This window comes from Mustela lutreola, chromosome 5 (genome assembly GCF_030435805.1).
Source record: "Mustela lutreola isolate mMusLut2 chromosome 5, mMusLut2.pri, whole genome shotgun sequence".
NCBI classification, from domain to species: Eukaryota; Metazoa; Chordata; class Mammalia; order Carnivora; family Mustelidae; genus Mustela; species Mustela lutreola.
In genome coordinates this window covers 94,052,133-94,066,817 of record NC_081294.1, presented here as the reverse complement: position 1 = coordinate 94,066,817, position 14,685 = coordinate 94,052,133, and the positions used below count along the sequence as shown (strand labels likewise).

The following is a 14,685-nucleotide window of genomic DNA, read 5'->3' as shown; positions in this document are numbered from 1 at the left end:
CATCTAACCTTTTCCATACAGGCCACACTGATACAACAGAACAGGTTTATGTACCTCACACGTCAGATCCTATCAAGAAACTTGGTAGTTTGATAAGGACACCGTAGCTTATTGAACTTGTTCTAAAAACAACAGCAGCAAACCACTCACCTCACACATTTTACTGACCTTGTTCTATGCTGTCCCCATTTTTAAATGCAGCAGATATATTACTGTGTGGCTTCAGAGTTTAAAGAAAGCTCAGGCATGTAACAATATGTGTTTTATATTACACCATTAAAAATTCTAGAGATCTGCATTTACTTCAATTACCTACTGAGAAAGGAGAGATCTAGTAAGTTTTAACTTCCACCTTGCCAAAAGCTTTAACCAAAGTGAAAAAATGGCTAGTCAGAAAATGAGAAGAAAATTGCCAGGAGTTGCTTTTCTTTTCTTTTTAATTGTTATTTATTTTTATTAACATATATTATTTGCCCCAGGGGTACAGGTTTGTGAATCATCAGGCTTACACACTTCACAGGACTCACTATATCACATACCCTCCCCAATGTCCATACCTCAACCACCTTCTCTACACCGCCCCCTACCCCCAGCAATCCTCAATTTGTTTTGTGAGATTAAAAGTCTCTTATGGTTTGTCTTCCTCCCAATCCCATGTTTTTTTTTTTTTTTTCAAGTTTTTATTTATTTATTTGACAGACAGAGATCACAAATAGGCAGAGAGGCAGGCAGAAAGAGAGAGGGAAGCAGGTTCCCTGATGAGCAGGGAGCCTGATGGGGGGCTCGATCCCAGGACCCTAAGATCATGACCTGAACTGAAGGCAGAGGCTTAACCCACTGAACCACCCAGGTGCCCCCCATCCCATCTTGCTTCATTTTTTCCTTCCCTACCCCCACAGCCCCCCACTTTTCTCTTTGGTCTCCAGAAGGTCCGGGATTGTGATAGACAACCAACAAGAAATGCTGATAGACTTCACTGTTTCAGGGTGACATCCCTAAGGCAAGACACAGAAAAGGAAAGTAAATACAAATAAATTTAAAATTAGAATGAATTATAAAGCCTAATTTTCTTGTGTTTTTTATTTTTTGTCTTTGAATTGATTTTTTTTGGGGGGGGACCCAAACATTCCTCTGCTATGCCAAAGATTTTATTATAAACACATTTAATACCATATTTAATAGATTATTTAACTATATTCTCAAGCTTTAAAAAACTGTTATTGCTTTGATGCAGTTAATTTCTAAGTGAATTTTATTATTACGGTGAAATTTTCAGGTGGGATTCTAATCTCTGTAGAATTTCAGATTTTTCTGCTCCTGATGGTTCAAGCAGGATAAGGAGCATTCAACCAACTTGAGAGTTTAATTTTGCCACTCAGTTATATTTTTACACCTACAAATACTATTCTTTTGGCTTGTGCTCTGGAGCCCTTTGGTCCCATCTGTTCTTTTTTTTTTTTTTTTTTTTTAAAGATTTTATTTATTTATTTGTCAGAGAGAGAGAGAGTGAGAGGGAGCACAGGCAGACAGAGTGGAAGGCAGAGGCAGAGGGAGAAGCAGGCTCCCTGCGGAGCAAGGAGCCCGATGTGGGACTCGATCCCAGGACGCTGGGATCATGACCTGAGCCGAAGGCAGCTGCTTAACCAACTGAGCCACCCAGGCGTCCTGGTCCCATCTGTTCTTAAAGATGGACACATTCAAGTAGAAACAGAAAGAAACCTATAGGATTATACTGTATAAAGAAATCCAGTGCTAATGTATTTCTGAATAACTAACAGAAACTTTGTGAATTTGGAAAACATAATTTTGCATTGTGAATATCTGTAAAACAGCTGATATTGTGGTGAGGGGAGACTGGGCACACTTCTGAACACTGGCTTGTATCTTCGTGGGTTTGTGTTTAATCACCCTGCTTTGGAGGGTGTTGATGTTTTCTTCGAATACCACTATCATCTCCCTCTCCTCTTTGAAACTTTCTCCTATTTCTGAAGCAAAAAAGAAAGTGTTCTTTTTACTACTGGGAGTCCTTCTCTCTTCTCACCTCAGGTTCTAGATATGATCATAAAGGAAAAAATAGGAAATATCTCAGGCATACTAGAATATAGAGAGAATATAATGAGGTTTGAGTACCTAGCATCTCCCTTAAGAAATGAAACATTACAAACACAAATGAAGCCCCTATATGTTACTTTTGCCTCTTCATAGGTAATCACTATTCTCATTCATGTTTTTATACTTTTGCTAATTGTGTACATCATTAAACAAAATAGAATGCTGTGTTGCATGTTTAAAATTTTTATATAGATGGTTCCCTTTCTTCACATTATTTTTAAGATAAGCTCATACACATAACTCTTGCTTATTGATTTTCACTACATAGTATTCCATAGTATGGATATACAACAACTTAGTTATCCATTCTTTTGTTGATGCTTCAATATATACTTAGTAGAGGTCTCCTTGAGCAATGTGTGAGAATTTCTTTAGGAGGCAGACCTGGGATTAGAATTTTTTGATAAATGGATATTCATATCTTTAATTTCACTAGATATTGCCATGCTCCAAAGATTGAATCATCTGCAGCGAAGCCAGCAATCTGTGTAAAAAAAATCCTCTCGGTTCGAAGTTTCAGATTCAATAATCTGGAGGTAGGGTGGTGGTGGTGGGGAGTATGGCAACATATTGCATTTCTAACATGTCTCCAAGTGATACTATTGCCACTGCAGTGTAATACTGGGGACTACAGTTTGGGAACAAGTGCTCTAGAGAAAGTCTGTCGGATTACATTTGGGAAAAAAGAGAGTCAATGAGACACTATCTGAAAAAAACATGGCTGGTGAGGTTTTATTAGGTAACTGAAAGTCAGCCTGTGGTATAATTTGAGGATTCGGATTCTAGAAAAACTGGGTAAAAAAAGATAATATATAGTAAATAACCGGTATGATTGGTTTTCAACAAGGCTAAATTCTTTATGAGTTAGTTCTCTTGCTAGAATGGGAACTCTGCATGTTCTCCTGCTGTTGCTATGCCGAGAAGGGCAGGGGAGTAGACTGGTAGCCCTGTATTAGCCAGTGTGTGCAGTAAAGTTTGGCTGATATAACTCAGTGTATTAATGTCTTGATTATACTTATAAAACCCAGGTGCTGGCTTAGATGAAGGTGAGAATCTTCCCTTGGGGAATCCTCAAGCATTATGGCATGGGGCTACTGAGTCTTACTGATGTGGCTATTTTTAGATACTTAGATCCAGAACAACAACAAAAATCAATCTTTATATTATGTATTTTTTTTTTATTACATTCTAAGTTCAGTAATGTGATAACAGAATGCCAGGGAGGTTTCCCTTAAATACTCTTTCTTGCAAGAACTTCTTATTAAAAAAATATTGAAAACAAAGGCTTTACATATTTAGGATAAAGAGATAACACACAGGCTGCCACAGTCTACAAATAGTTAACATGTAAACTGGCAGTAAAGTTATTTTATTTCAGATTTAGCAATATAAAAGTTCAAATGGGGGAAAAGCATGTATCGGTAAACAAAAACATTTGCTTATATCATTCCACGATTTACATATAACTGTTCTTCAAAACCAGACAACAGGTTTGAAAATACTTCTCTTCACACCCTTATAAGTGATGCTGTTGGGAACAATGGCTGTTATGAGGCCATTTATTACAGGAACATTTCTAGCTAGTTCTAGTTAAACATTACTGTTGTTTTATCTTCTTTCTTTTTTTTCTCTCATCAACTTTTTGCTTTCTTCTCGTCTTCTCTTATTCACTGGATTCCGAGGATCATAGATTTCGAATGTATCTGAATCTTGCATGCTTGCATCTTTCACTTTTCTGGTTTTATCCTCAAACTGAAGTACATGTGACATCCTGAAGAGGGAGAGAGATGGTTCAGTGATTTTGGCAGGAGAACAGAAAGTAGAAATTTTATACTATACTGTCCTTGGCATAATGAACCATAAGGGTACAGAACACCAACATGGGTTTATTGTTTATTGGTGCTTATACCACATGGAAACCACTTAAATTTGAAAAACATGTCTGGAGTTTGTTCTGTTGCTTTGTACTTTTAGTAATGAGTCTCTTTGCCTCAGTCTTCACTTGAAGGTCCTTTCCTGATGGGAGGTTAAGGAATTCTCCCCAGAAGTGTTCCTTCAACTAAACTCAGAGAGCATTTTGCCAACTTCCTTTAAAGAGCACAGTCACTTAGCCAGGGTTGAGGGGCAGAACTCCAGACAACAAACCAGCCCTATCTGATCTTTTTGTTTTCAGCAGTTAAAGGGGTCAAGAGTCAGGAATGTGTTAAGAAAATTCTTGTTCAAATGGTATTAAGACTGCCTTTTCTGGGGCGTTGCAGGGTTAAAAAAAAAAATGATTTTTTTTTCGTGCAAAAGGAAACTAAGCTTTGGCATAACTCCATGGACTAATTTCCTCCTCTTACTGTTGATTACAACAAATTTAACCATCCTGCTTTCCCACTTTATCAAATGCTTACTGGTCTTAAGGTATCAACATGTGCTTGAATCATAAGTGGTCATAAGCTGGCTATCCTTAGCAGCAGGGAAATATGTAAGTGATTAGCGCTGCCGCCATTAGGAGGTGTCAGAAATAAATGGAGAAGTCAAAGACCAGATTTCAGGGCAGTTGAATGAATCTGGAAAGAGAAAAGTTCAGTTTTGATAATATAAACAAAACTACTAAGGCTTTTCCCACTTGTTAGTTAAGCAATTTTAAAGTGGGCATACCCAACACTTTTATCACAGCTGATAGAGCTAAATTGCCTATCGGATTAACACTCCCCATACACCCGTTGTAACTTTCACATGAAACCCAAATATTACATTAATTTCTTTCCCCTGAACAAGCTGAGATTTGGGCAGTAGGTACCAACACAAATCCTCCCACCCCTTTTCCCTGCAGTAGCACAAATGCTGAGTGAAATTTACTTATGTGATAAACTCTCATGGATATATTTACATTTTGAAGAAAAGATTTTGCAGAGAAATAAAATTTTACAATATTAGTGGTACTTAGCATTCACTAGCTACTGTTCTTGAGGGCTGACAAGTTGAGTCTTAACTACCATTCCCACCCCTTCCATCCCAGAAGAGCTTACTGGAATGCAATTAGTACAAGTGATATTATTATACAGATGACCTAGAATTTACTTTAAGTTACCAAATGAGGTAAGTCACATGCACATTTTAATACTTTATTATTAATAATTTGTTATTTGCATCAGATTTCATAACTTATTTCAATACATGAAAATGCCCTATCACCTGTCAGAACTGCTGACTTCTTATATTTCTCTTGCTTTAGTAAACACCCTTTTTTACAAAAGGCGTCAGATGAGATCTTGCCATTTACAACATGGCACCCCCTAGGTGGACCTAGAGGGTATTACGTTTACTGAAATAAGTCAACGACAAATACCATATTATTTCACTTAGATGTACAATCTAAAAAACCAAACAAATCAATTAACAAACAAACAGAATCAGACCTATAAATACAGACAGCAATCTTTGGGAACAGAGGGGAGAGGGGTGGGAAGATGGGCCAAATGGGTAAAGAGGTGTGGGATGTACAGGCTTCCCATTATGGAATGAATAAGTCATGGAAATAAAAGGCCCAGCATAAGGAATATAGTCAACGACATTGTAATAGTGTTGCATAGTGACATGGTACCTACACTTATGGTAAGCATGGTATAAGGTGTACATAATTGAATCACTATGTTGTACACCTAAATCTAATATAACACTGTATGGCAACTATATAAAAAAGGAAAAAAAAGAAATAACAACAAAAAAGAAAATCAGAAAATATAGTGACTTCTTTACCATAGCAAGTACAGTGGAAAAACCATGCTGATAGATAATTTCAGAAATGGTGATAATGTGGCCCATGCTTCCTTAGTTTCCATTTTAAATTGTTTCTATCTTCTTTTAAGATGCACAGATAGATTTAATGGAAGAAATAGAAAAAAGAGCTCTGAATTAAGTTTACAGTAACAGAATAAATAGCATCAATTTTATCATGGATAATCACACAATTTAGTAGGACAAATCTGTAGATTCTCTGTGGGAGGAAGAAGATAGGGTATTCATAGGTTTTGATTACAACTTTTCAATTGGAGATATTAATAAAATCCTGGAAACTACAAGTATGAAAGAAAAAGGAAATGCATCATAGGATCATTGGTTATTTAAATGGATTCCTCAAGTCTGATTTTCTTATGCTTTCAGTTACCTACAGTGTTTACGTATTAGCTTCTGAGAATAAAAAAACTCCCAATTCCTAGAAAAAGGCTGATTGTTCTACATTCATGGTTAACAAAGAACAACTAGAACCACTTTGAAACATAATTGAACTGGATTTAATCAATTAATGATGATCTGCCTAGACCTAAATGTCAGTGACAACTCAGTTCAGTAAATACACCTTTGAAAACCAACTAGTCAGTGAGAGCCTTATGCTTTTGATAGTTGGCTAATCAGTCAGTGGTGGACTTTACTAATCATATTTCTGAAACCAACCAATCACCGACAGTCTCCTGTTGGTATTGGGCTTCTGAGGCTGTCAATCCCTAAATAATCTCTGACCCCAAAACTCTATGTTAAAGATTTCCAACCCACTTTGCCCAGGAACTGGACCTAAAAGCATAGCTCTTCCTTACTTAAGTAATAAATTAAACTTTTTGTTTCAGGTAATAAGAGGTGGTATTTTTCTTTGACACATCTTACGATCAGTTCTGCATTTCCCACAGAGTATATTTTTTAGGAATTTTAAGTGTATTTGCACTTCTGAGGAACAAGTTTAGAAGGGTGGCAGGATGTCCTTTTGAAGGTTTTTTACCACACATTGTGGGGAGTACAGGCCCTACACTGCATTTCAGTAAGTGTTTAGCAAATGATTCTTGTGCAGATACCTAAGCTGAAACCAGGAAGTAGCTCAAAACATACCCTTTAAAACAATTTTATTCAATTTTCCTGTATTGATAGTGAAAAACAAAACCACTGTCCTTAACTTATTAATATCTTTCTATATAAACATTTTCTATTTCAAAAATTATTGCTCTCTCTATCCAAAAATACAGATGGATTTTTTGGTAATACCCATTTCTATTAGGACTGCCCACATTTCAAAAATGACTTTACCAGAACTTGTCAATTAAAACCTTATAGGCACCTTCCTCCTTTCTATCCCATGAGAGTATCTTGCAACCATTGGATTTAGTTGGCTCTGGTATAAGAATTGAACTCTAAACATGTGAATAACAGCACAAAGTCCACAAAGAGAAACAGATTTTCCTACAAATTTGAAAAAAACAGAAAGCCGTAAATTAAAGTAGCTGTCTTTTTCAACTGTTTGTTTCATACACCACTGCACTAAACAAGTCCAACATTTTGATTAATAACAAACCTAAACCCAGAGGAAAGAAGGGGCTATCAGCTTACAAACTACTTCAGCTTTAATATCATAATACTTAGCATGGCTGGTTACTCAGCAATAATATTTAATCTTTAATAGAAATAAAAGCATAATCAAATGGTTCACCCATTTATCTTTCAACATGCTTTGGTCACTTCATTTTAAAAAGCAGAACAAAACAGTTATTATGATTTTCAGCATAATAAACTCCTGACCTATGTGCCTCCATAAATCACAGACTGCATGAATTGAAAGCATGCCCACATTTTACAGTCTCCTGTGAGAATACACATGCAGACTTATACTACAGACTTAACTCAAGTACATAAGGTCTGGTCATTTACAATACTGTATCTCTCGATAACTCAATACTATTCACTCTGTGTCTGGTCATGGAACTGGCCCAACAAGAGCAGTTAATTTTTTGGAATTAATTGCACACTGATCATTTACATATGAACATTTTAGAAGGTTCACTTGAAGGCAAAGACAAAAACTTCAGTTCTCTTTAATAAAAAATTTACATAAGCTCAGATTCTCAAACAAGAGCACTGACTTCAGTGTGTTACAGAAATATGGAGGTTTACATTTTCATAGAGGTTATTTGGTAGAACAGGTTTTTTGCCCCCCCCCCCCCCCAGTGGGGTTGTATGAAATTATAAACAAAGTAAACAACTGATTGTTTAAAAAGGACCTGGACCTTGACTAAACTCACTAATCTGACATTCAGTTTTTAAAGTTCTCCCAAATCGTGAAATAGATTAAGAAATGACAGCAATTGATATTAATGGAGAACACAAGAAAGGTACTTATTCTCAAACATACAGTAAGTAGTACAATATAGAATTCCAGAAAAATTTGTTTCTGACTAAAATGCATTAAGCATAAGCACAAGATTACTTATGCTTCTATTGTAAATAGCCATCTTTTTCTCAGGAAATCTATAAACTACTCCTTCCCAAGTCTCACCAATTTAGGAACTTACCACCCCATCCTTAGACTTTGGTCGGTATTCTAACTGTTCTACATCGGTACTATTTCTCCTTCCAATCCTGCAAAGGTTCTAAAATAATATTAAGTTTTTAAAAAATTAAGTGGTTCCACACTCAACACAGGGCTGAACTCACAACGTCAAGATCGAGAGTACATGCTCTATTGACTGAGTCAGCCAGGTGCCCCTAAAATAATCTTTCTAATATATTTCTTTGACCAGGAATTACTGACTATTGTATTAGACTGAACTATCTCAGCCAGACCCTTAAAACTCTCTAACAACTACATCTTCCTATCTTACCAACCTTATTTTGTTTCTTTCATCATTTACCCTTTTGTAACTGGCTATCCACTTAATTGTGATCAGACCATCAGTTATTCGAGACGGTTTGAGTCTTGTTCATAATTGTATTCCCAGCGCCGAGAATGGTGATTTGTATTGTAAAGCAAAACCCCCAGATCCTTTGTACTGGCCAGGCCTGTTGGCTGGTACTAGCTGGTCTGCTAAACTAACACTTGGCCTCCTTTTTTGGGCAGGGAACGTCTTTTATTTTTGTGATAAACTTTTAAAATGTCTAATAGGTCTGCACAAAGTCTCATGCTCAGCACAAGCCCACCTTTTCATGACCTCTCATAGCTCAGCACATACTGATTGCTGCTTTTCCACTGTCCTCCTATCACTTAATGGCTGGTTGTACTCATAGACTTCAGTGGAAGCATGCCTTATCTTCCTTTCTACTGACTATGGTTCCTACTGTAAAACTAGATGGGTTTTTTTTATTTTTAATTTTTTTATTAAGTAAACTCTGTGTGCAACATGGGGCTTGCACTCATGACCCCGAGATCAAGAGTCACATGCCCCACCGACTGAGAATGGCAGGTGCTCCTTGATAGATACTTTTTAAAGCAGTTTTACATAGACTAATCCTAGAGCCCTGCATCAAACACAGGCTGTATGTTAGAATCATTTGGGTAGCTTTAAAAACTATGCCAGGCTTCTACCTCTAGAGATATTAATTTAACTGTGCTGGGATGGGGCCCCAGCATTGGTAATTAAGTTGGTAATTAAAATTTTTTCCTGGTGACTTTAAAATACAGTCAAATTTAAGACTACAGCACTGAAGTTTAAGAATCTTTACATTTTCACATTGATTTATTTCATCAGCCATTTGTTCTGGCCCCTTCAGAGATGAACATCCAGTTCCTAATGATGAACTACTCAGGTACTTGAAGAAGCATAAGTGGCCTCTGAGCTCATTAACTGAATAATCTCAAGTGTATTATCCTTTTCTTATATATCATTTGAAGATAAGGCAAGAAACTGGACTTAATTCTTCACTCAACAAACATCTGAGGACATATTATGTGTGAGAACCTGTGTCAGACACCAGGGACGCAAGCCAAATATGACCCAGGCCCTGCCAATATTAGCGAACAGTCTGTTAGGGAGATGCACACACAGACACCAGAACAAATGCACATCTGGGATTGCTTGCAAAGCGTGAGGTGACAGTAAGAGCATCTATGGACACAGCTCTCCACAAAAAGCTTTCACATGTTGTTTGCTATAATCTTCACAGTTGTAGTAGTATGGGGGAGGCAGGAAAGATGTTGTCATCACCCCCACTGCACAGGCAATTTGTGAGATTCATGGTCAAGAAACCTGTAGCTGGTAAGTAGTTGGTGAGGTACTCTAATAAATGTCTTCAGAGGTAAGAAATGTTCATCTTGTGAAGATGGATTTAACTTTAAGAACAATTCGAAAGTTAATTCAGTGCTAAATAGAGTGAATAAGTTAAAAAAAAATCAGATTGGGTAGTGCTTATTTTGGACTAAATTTTTTTTTTAAAAATCCAACTATAAAGAGACAAGAATGATTATTTGTTTAGTTCCCAGACTAGCCTTTAAATCAATTCCAAAAGAGAAGTTTCACAAATGTCTTGAGCAACATAGGAGGCTCTTTGGGAAAAGATACCTCTCTTTTAGAAGAAAACTTGCTAAAAAAAAAAAAAAAAAAGTAATTTTCACTGTAAATTTTTATCCCATTATTGTCTTTAGTAGCGCTGTCTAGAATCTCAGTCTCAGTTTCACCTTATACTTCCTCAAATGAGGATGCTAGGTTGGGACACCCCCTTCAGCTGGAGTCCCAAAGCGGGAGAGCCAAGTGCCCATAGCCTGCCCCTCGGAGGTTGGTTGTTTGGCAGTCTCCTATCAGTCATCTAATTAGTAAGGAGTGCACTGTGGTTGATAATGATATCCAGGTCTTTTCTGTTATAGATGTATCTTTCAAAATGCAAATCTAGCCATGAAAACTCTTCTGTGCTAAATCCTTTGGTGCTCCCCATTGTCTACACAATGAAACCCAAATTTCTTATTTGCACTTTGTAATTTGGTTTTTGATTTCAAGGTCCTGTATCACCTTCTCTGATCCCATTTATACCCCAGGCATCCTGAATTACTTGCAGTTTCCTGAACAAGACCTGCACTTTCCTGCCTGCTTCCTGCCTCTCTATGGTGATACATTTCTCTCCCTTGCCTTGGCTGAGGTGTCATCCCTTGTGGGAACCAGTCCCTGATTCCTCTCCTGGCCTGTCCTCTTTTTCTAGTGGGGTTAGGCCCTCTTCTGTACATTTCTCTAGTTTAGGCTCTCGCAACTGGAGTTGCCTCAGTTTTACTTGCCTTTGCACCAGCACCAGTCACCAATGCTTGGCAAGAAGAACACTCTCAATAAATTTCTGATGAATTAATAACTGTTTCTGGGTAACCAGTCACTTCTGGTTACTTCTAAAACCTTCGGCTAGAATTTTGAATTTTTTTTTTTACCATTCTCCTTAATAATATTAATATATATAATTCTGAATTATTTAGCTATTACGTTTATAAACCCTTGCATTTTCTAGGTCAGTAACTTTCAAACTCCACAACACCAGAGAAAAGGTTAATATTTCAAAAAGCTAAAACAAAGTATTCCCACCACTACTAATTTTATGTTACGAAAATCCAATACTTATCTTCCTCAAATGGCCACTTAAATTGCCTATGAATTGACATTTGTCTTTTGTACTCTTTGTCTTTGAGATCTGAGGTAGGGGCAAAACACATATATTGTCCTCAGACAGCCTCCCTTGAGTTGGGTTGAAAGGCCTTGCCATTCTTTGTGAAACTGTCATCCTCATAATTTGTCTTTAGTATACTGTGTTGACAGCTTCTCATTTCTCTATTAGATTAGAATTCCTAAGAAACCCAACTAAATAACTCCTAGTTATTAAAGTTTATTATTCTACAGGACTACAGATGAGAAACTTAAATGATCTGGTTGAAGATTTCTTTTGAGGGAAAGGAGATTTGCATTTGAAAGCAAAAATAGCCCTTTTTGTTTTTAAAGAAAAATTTCAGCAAGACAAAACATTTTTCAAGTTTTGCCCACATTTGATTCTTTGAAAGGACCACACCCAGCTCTGTATCATAGATGGCCTGCAGCATACTCTTTCCACATCACTTCCCTGGAATGTCCTACCACCCCCTTCCCACTGGTCTGTGTCCCCTATCCTTTCAAAGCCCAAGTGTAATTCCCATCCCTTATAAAAATCTTCTGACTGACCTGGCTTTCAGTATCCTTACTTTTGAGTTCTCTGACACTTTCTATGGAAACTTTTGTGCACTGCAGTTGGAAGACCTGAGTTATAGTTCAGTCACTAAATGCTACTGTAGGAAAGTCATATTGCTTTTCAGGCCTGTTTCTTTGTCTGTGAAGAGGAGATTGTGATATGCGCCCCAATTATGTCACATAATTAGAATGAGATTCAAACATCATGCCTCCACCAAGTCCAACACTTATTATTTCACTTTATTTTGTATTTTGTATATATGTGCTACACATAAACTGTGCTTGTATAAAGTTATATTTCATAATATTTTATTATACTGCATAGACTTTTTCAGATGTTTTTGTGTACACCGTCATACACACATAACTTATTTGATCTTACTTACTTTGGAGGCTTGTATGTATATTTTAAAATATATCCAGTCTTGGGTGCCTCCGTGGCTCAGTTGGTTAAGCAACTGCCTTCAGCTCAGGTCATGATCCCAGGGTCCTGGGACTGAGCCCCGCATCAGGCTCCCTGATTAGTGGGAGGCCTGCTTCTCCCTCTCCCACTAAATAAATAAAATCTTAAAAAAAAAATCATCTGTAATTCCATAGCTCATCAATAATTATTATAAACTTATACAGGTACATCACTTCCTGTACTTTTCCTGTGCATCTCTCTGAATATGACTATATGAATATATATATAAATACATATGCATGTATAATACATATATGGATATTTGTGTGTGTGTGTGTATAAAGGGATCATAATGCATATATTTTATACATTTTATAGTTTGCATTGTTTTAAAGATTTTATTTATTTATTTGACAGACAGAGATCACAGTAGGCAGAGAGAGAGGAGGAAGCAGGCTCCCCGCTGAGCAGAGAGCCTGATGTGGGGCTCGATCCCAGGACCCTGAGATCATGACCTGAGCTGAAGGCAGAGGCCTTAACCCACTGAGCCACCCAGGTGTCGTGTAATTTGCATTTCATACCCAACTATACCACGATCATCTTTACATGGATAACTCTACTTTTTAACTTTTTTTAAAGATTTTATTTATTTGAGAGAGAGAGAGAGTGCGTGTGTGTGTGTGTGTGTGTGTGTGTGCATGAGTGGTGGGGAGGGGTAGAGAGAGGAGAACAGACTCCCTGCTGAAGAAAGAGCCAGACATGGGGCTCAATCGTCTGACTCTGGGATCATGACACACGCCAAAGGCAGACACTTAACCTACTGAGCCACCCAGGGACCCCGGATAACTATACTTCTGTGTCATTTAATTAGCTTTCCAGTATTTGGGGGTTCTTGAGTGGCTCAAATGGTTAATTGGTCTGCCTTCAGCCCAAACCATAATCTCAGGGTCCTGGGATCTAGCCCTAGCTTGGGCTCCCTGCTCAGTACAGAGTATGCTTCTCCCTCTCCCTCTGCTCCTCCTCACCGCTCATACTTTCTCTCAAATAAATAAATAAAATCTAAAAAAAAATATTGTCTAAGAGTTTATCCTATAGATAATTTACAATCAACCTCATGTTGTAGGATTCTTAGGCTTGTTCAGATTTTCACCTTGATAAACAAAATGTTGCTAATAGTAGCTATGTGATTAAGAGAATTTTGGATTTTCTTATTTGTAGAAATGTTGTGGAAGAAAGGCTGGTACAGTATTCTTTCTTTTGGTAGCATAATTCTTTTTCTTTCAGAAATGACCCTCTCCACTCTCAGTCCAGGTTGTCGGAGTAGAATGACATCTGCTGTCCTTGTCCCAGTATGGGGACTCATGTACTAGGCTTGCCCAGAATAACCAGTGATTACATCAGGGCATGGGCATTTGAATTTGAAAAGGCCAAACGGAATTGGTTCCAGAACTTTTCCTGGAACCATTAAGGTTGGTCATAATATAATCCTAGAGCTTCTGACGGCCATCTTTGGCACCCCCCTAGGGGAAGCCTGGCCTACGGATGAGGCCAACTGAGAGGAAAATGGAGCCAGGAGACAGAAAAAAGAGAATACTGGTTGAATTCTCTGGTCTACTCATGCCCTAGCTTTACTTCTTAAGATTCCCTTGCTGATAGAGTCCCCATTTTTGTTTAAGATATTTCTATCATTTGTAATAGAGAATCTTTACTAACGTTTAGGATATATTCCCAGAAGTAGAATTCTTAGGACAACGATTTGTACATTTTTAAGGTATTTCATATGAATGGTCTAACTTCACTCCGGAGAGGATTTATCAATTTACACCCTCATTGGCAAAGTGCCTTATTTTCCTTAATAGCTTTTGTTTTCCCTTTTCTCCCATGTTTTTGGCTATCTGTCTTTCTTCTTTTGTGATATGTGTGTCTATCCTTCGCCCACAAATCCATTTGGATTTGTGAGAAATTTTACTATATTAAGAATATAAATCTATATTCATCACATATATTCAAAATGGTTTTTCTAGCTTATCATTTGTCCTTTGATTTTATTTTTTTCTGTTGAGTTTTACTTACTATTTCCTGTCTTCCTCCCTCCACCCTTCTTTCCTTCTTTCCACCCTCTGATATAGAACTTTACAGTTTTATATAGTCATTGGGAGCAGCCTCTTCCTTTGTGGCCTGTCCTTAAAGTCATACTTAAGTCTTTCTTCACATTAATACCATGTAAATTAT

At 37.3% G+C, this 14,685-nt stretch overlaps 1 protein-coding gene across 1 annotated transcript in view; it reads right to left on the bottom strand.

Moving 5' to 3' along the window:
* Nucleotides 1-3,269: 3,269 nt before the first annotated feature.
* CWC27 (CWC27 spliceosome associated cyclophilin) overlaps nucleotides 3,270-14,685 on the bottom strand; it is a 196,430-nt gene continuing 185,014 nt past the window's right edge. The window contains exon 14 of the mRNA XM_059175087.1: nucleotides 3,270-3,883. Coding sequence (XP_059031070.1) covers nucleotides 3,721-3,883 — 163 coding nt within the window. The 3' untranslated portion in view covers nucleotides 3,270-3,720. The remainder of the gene's footprint in view (nucleotides 3,884-14,685) is intronic.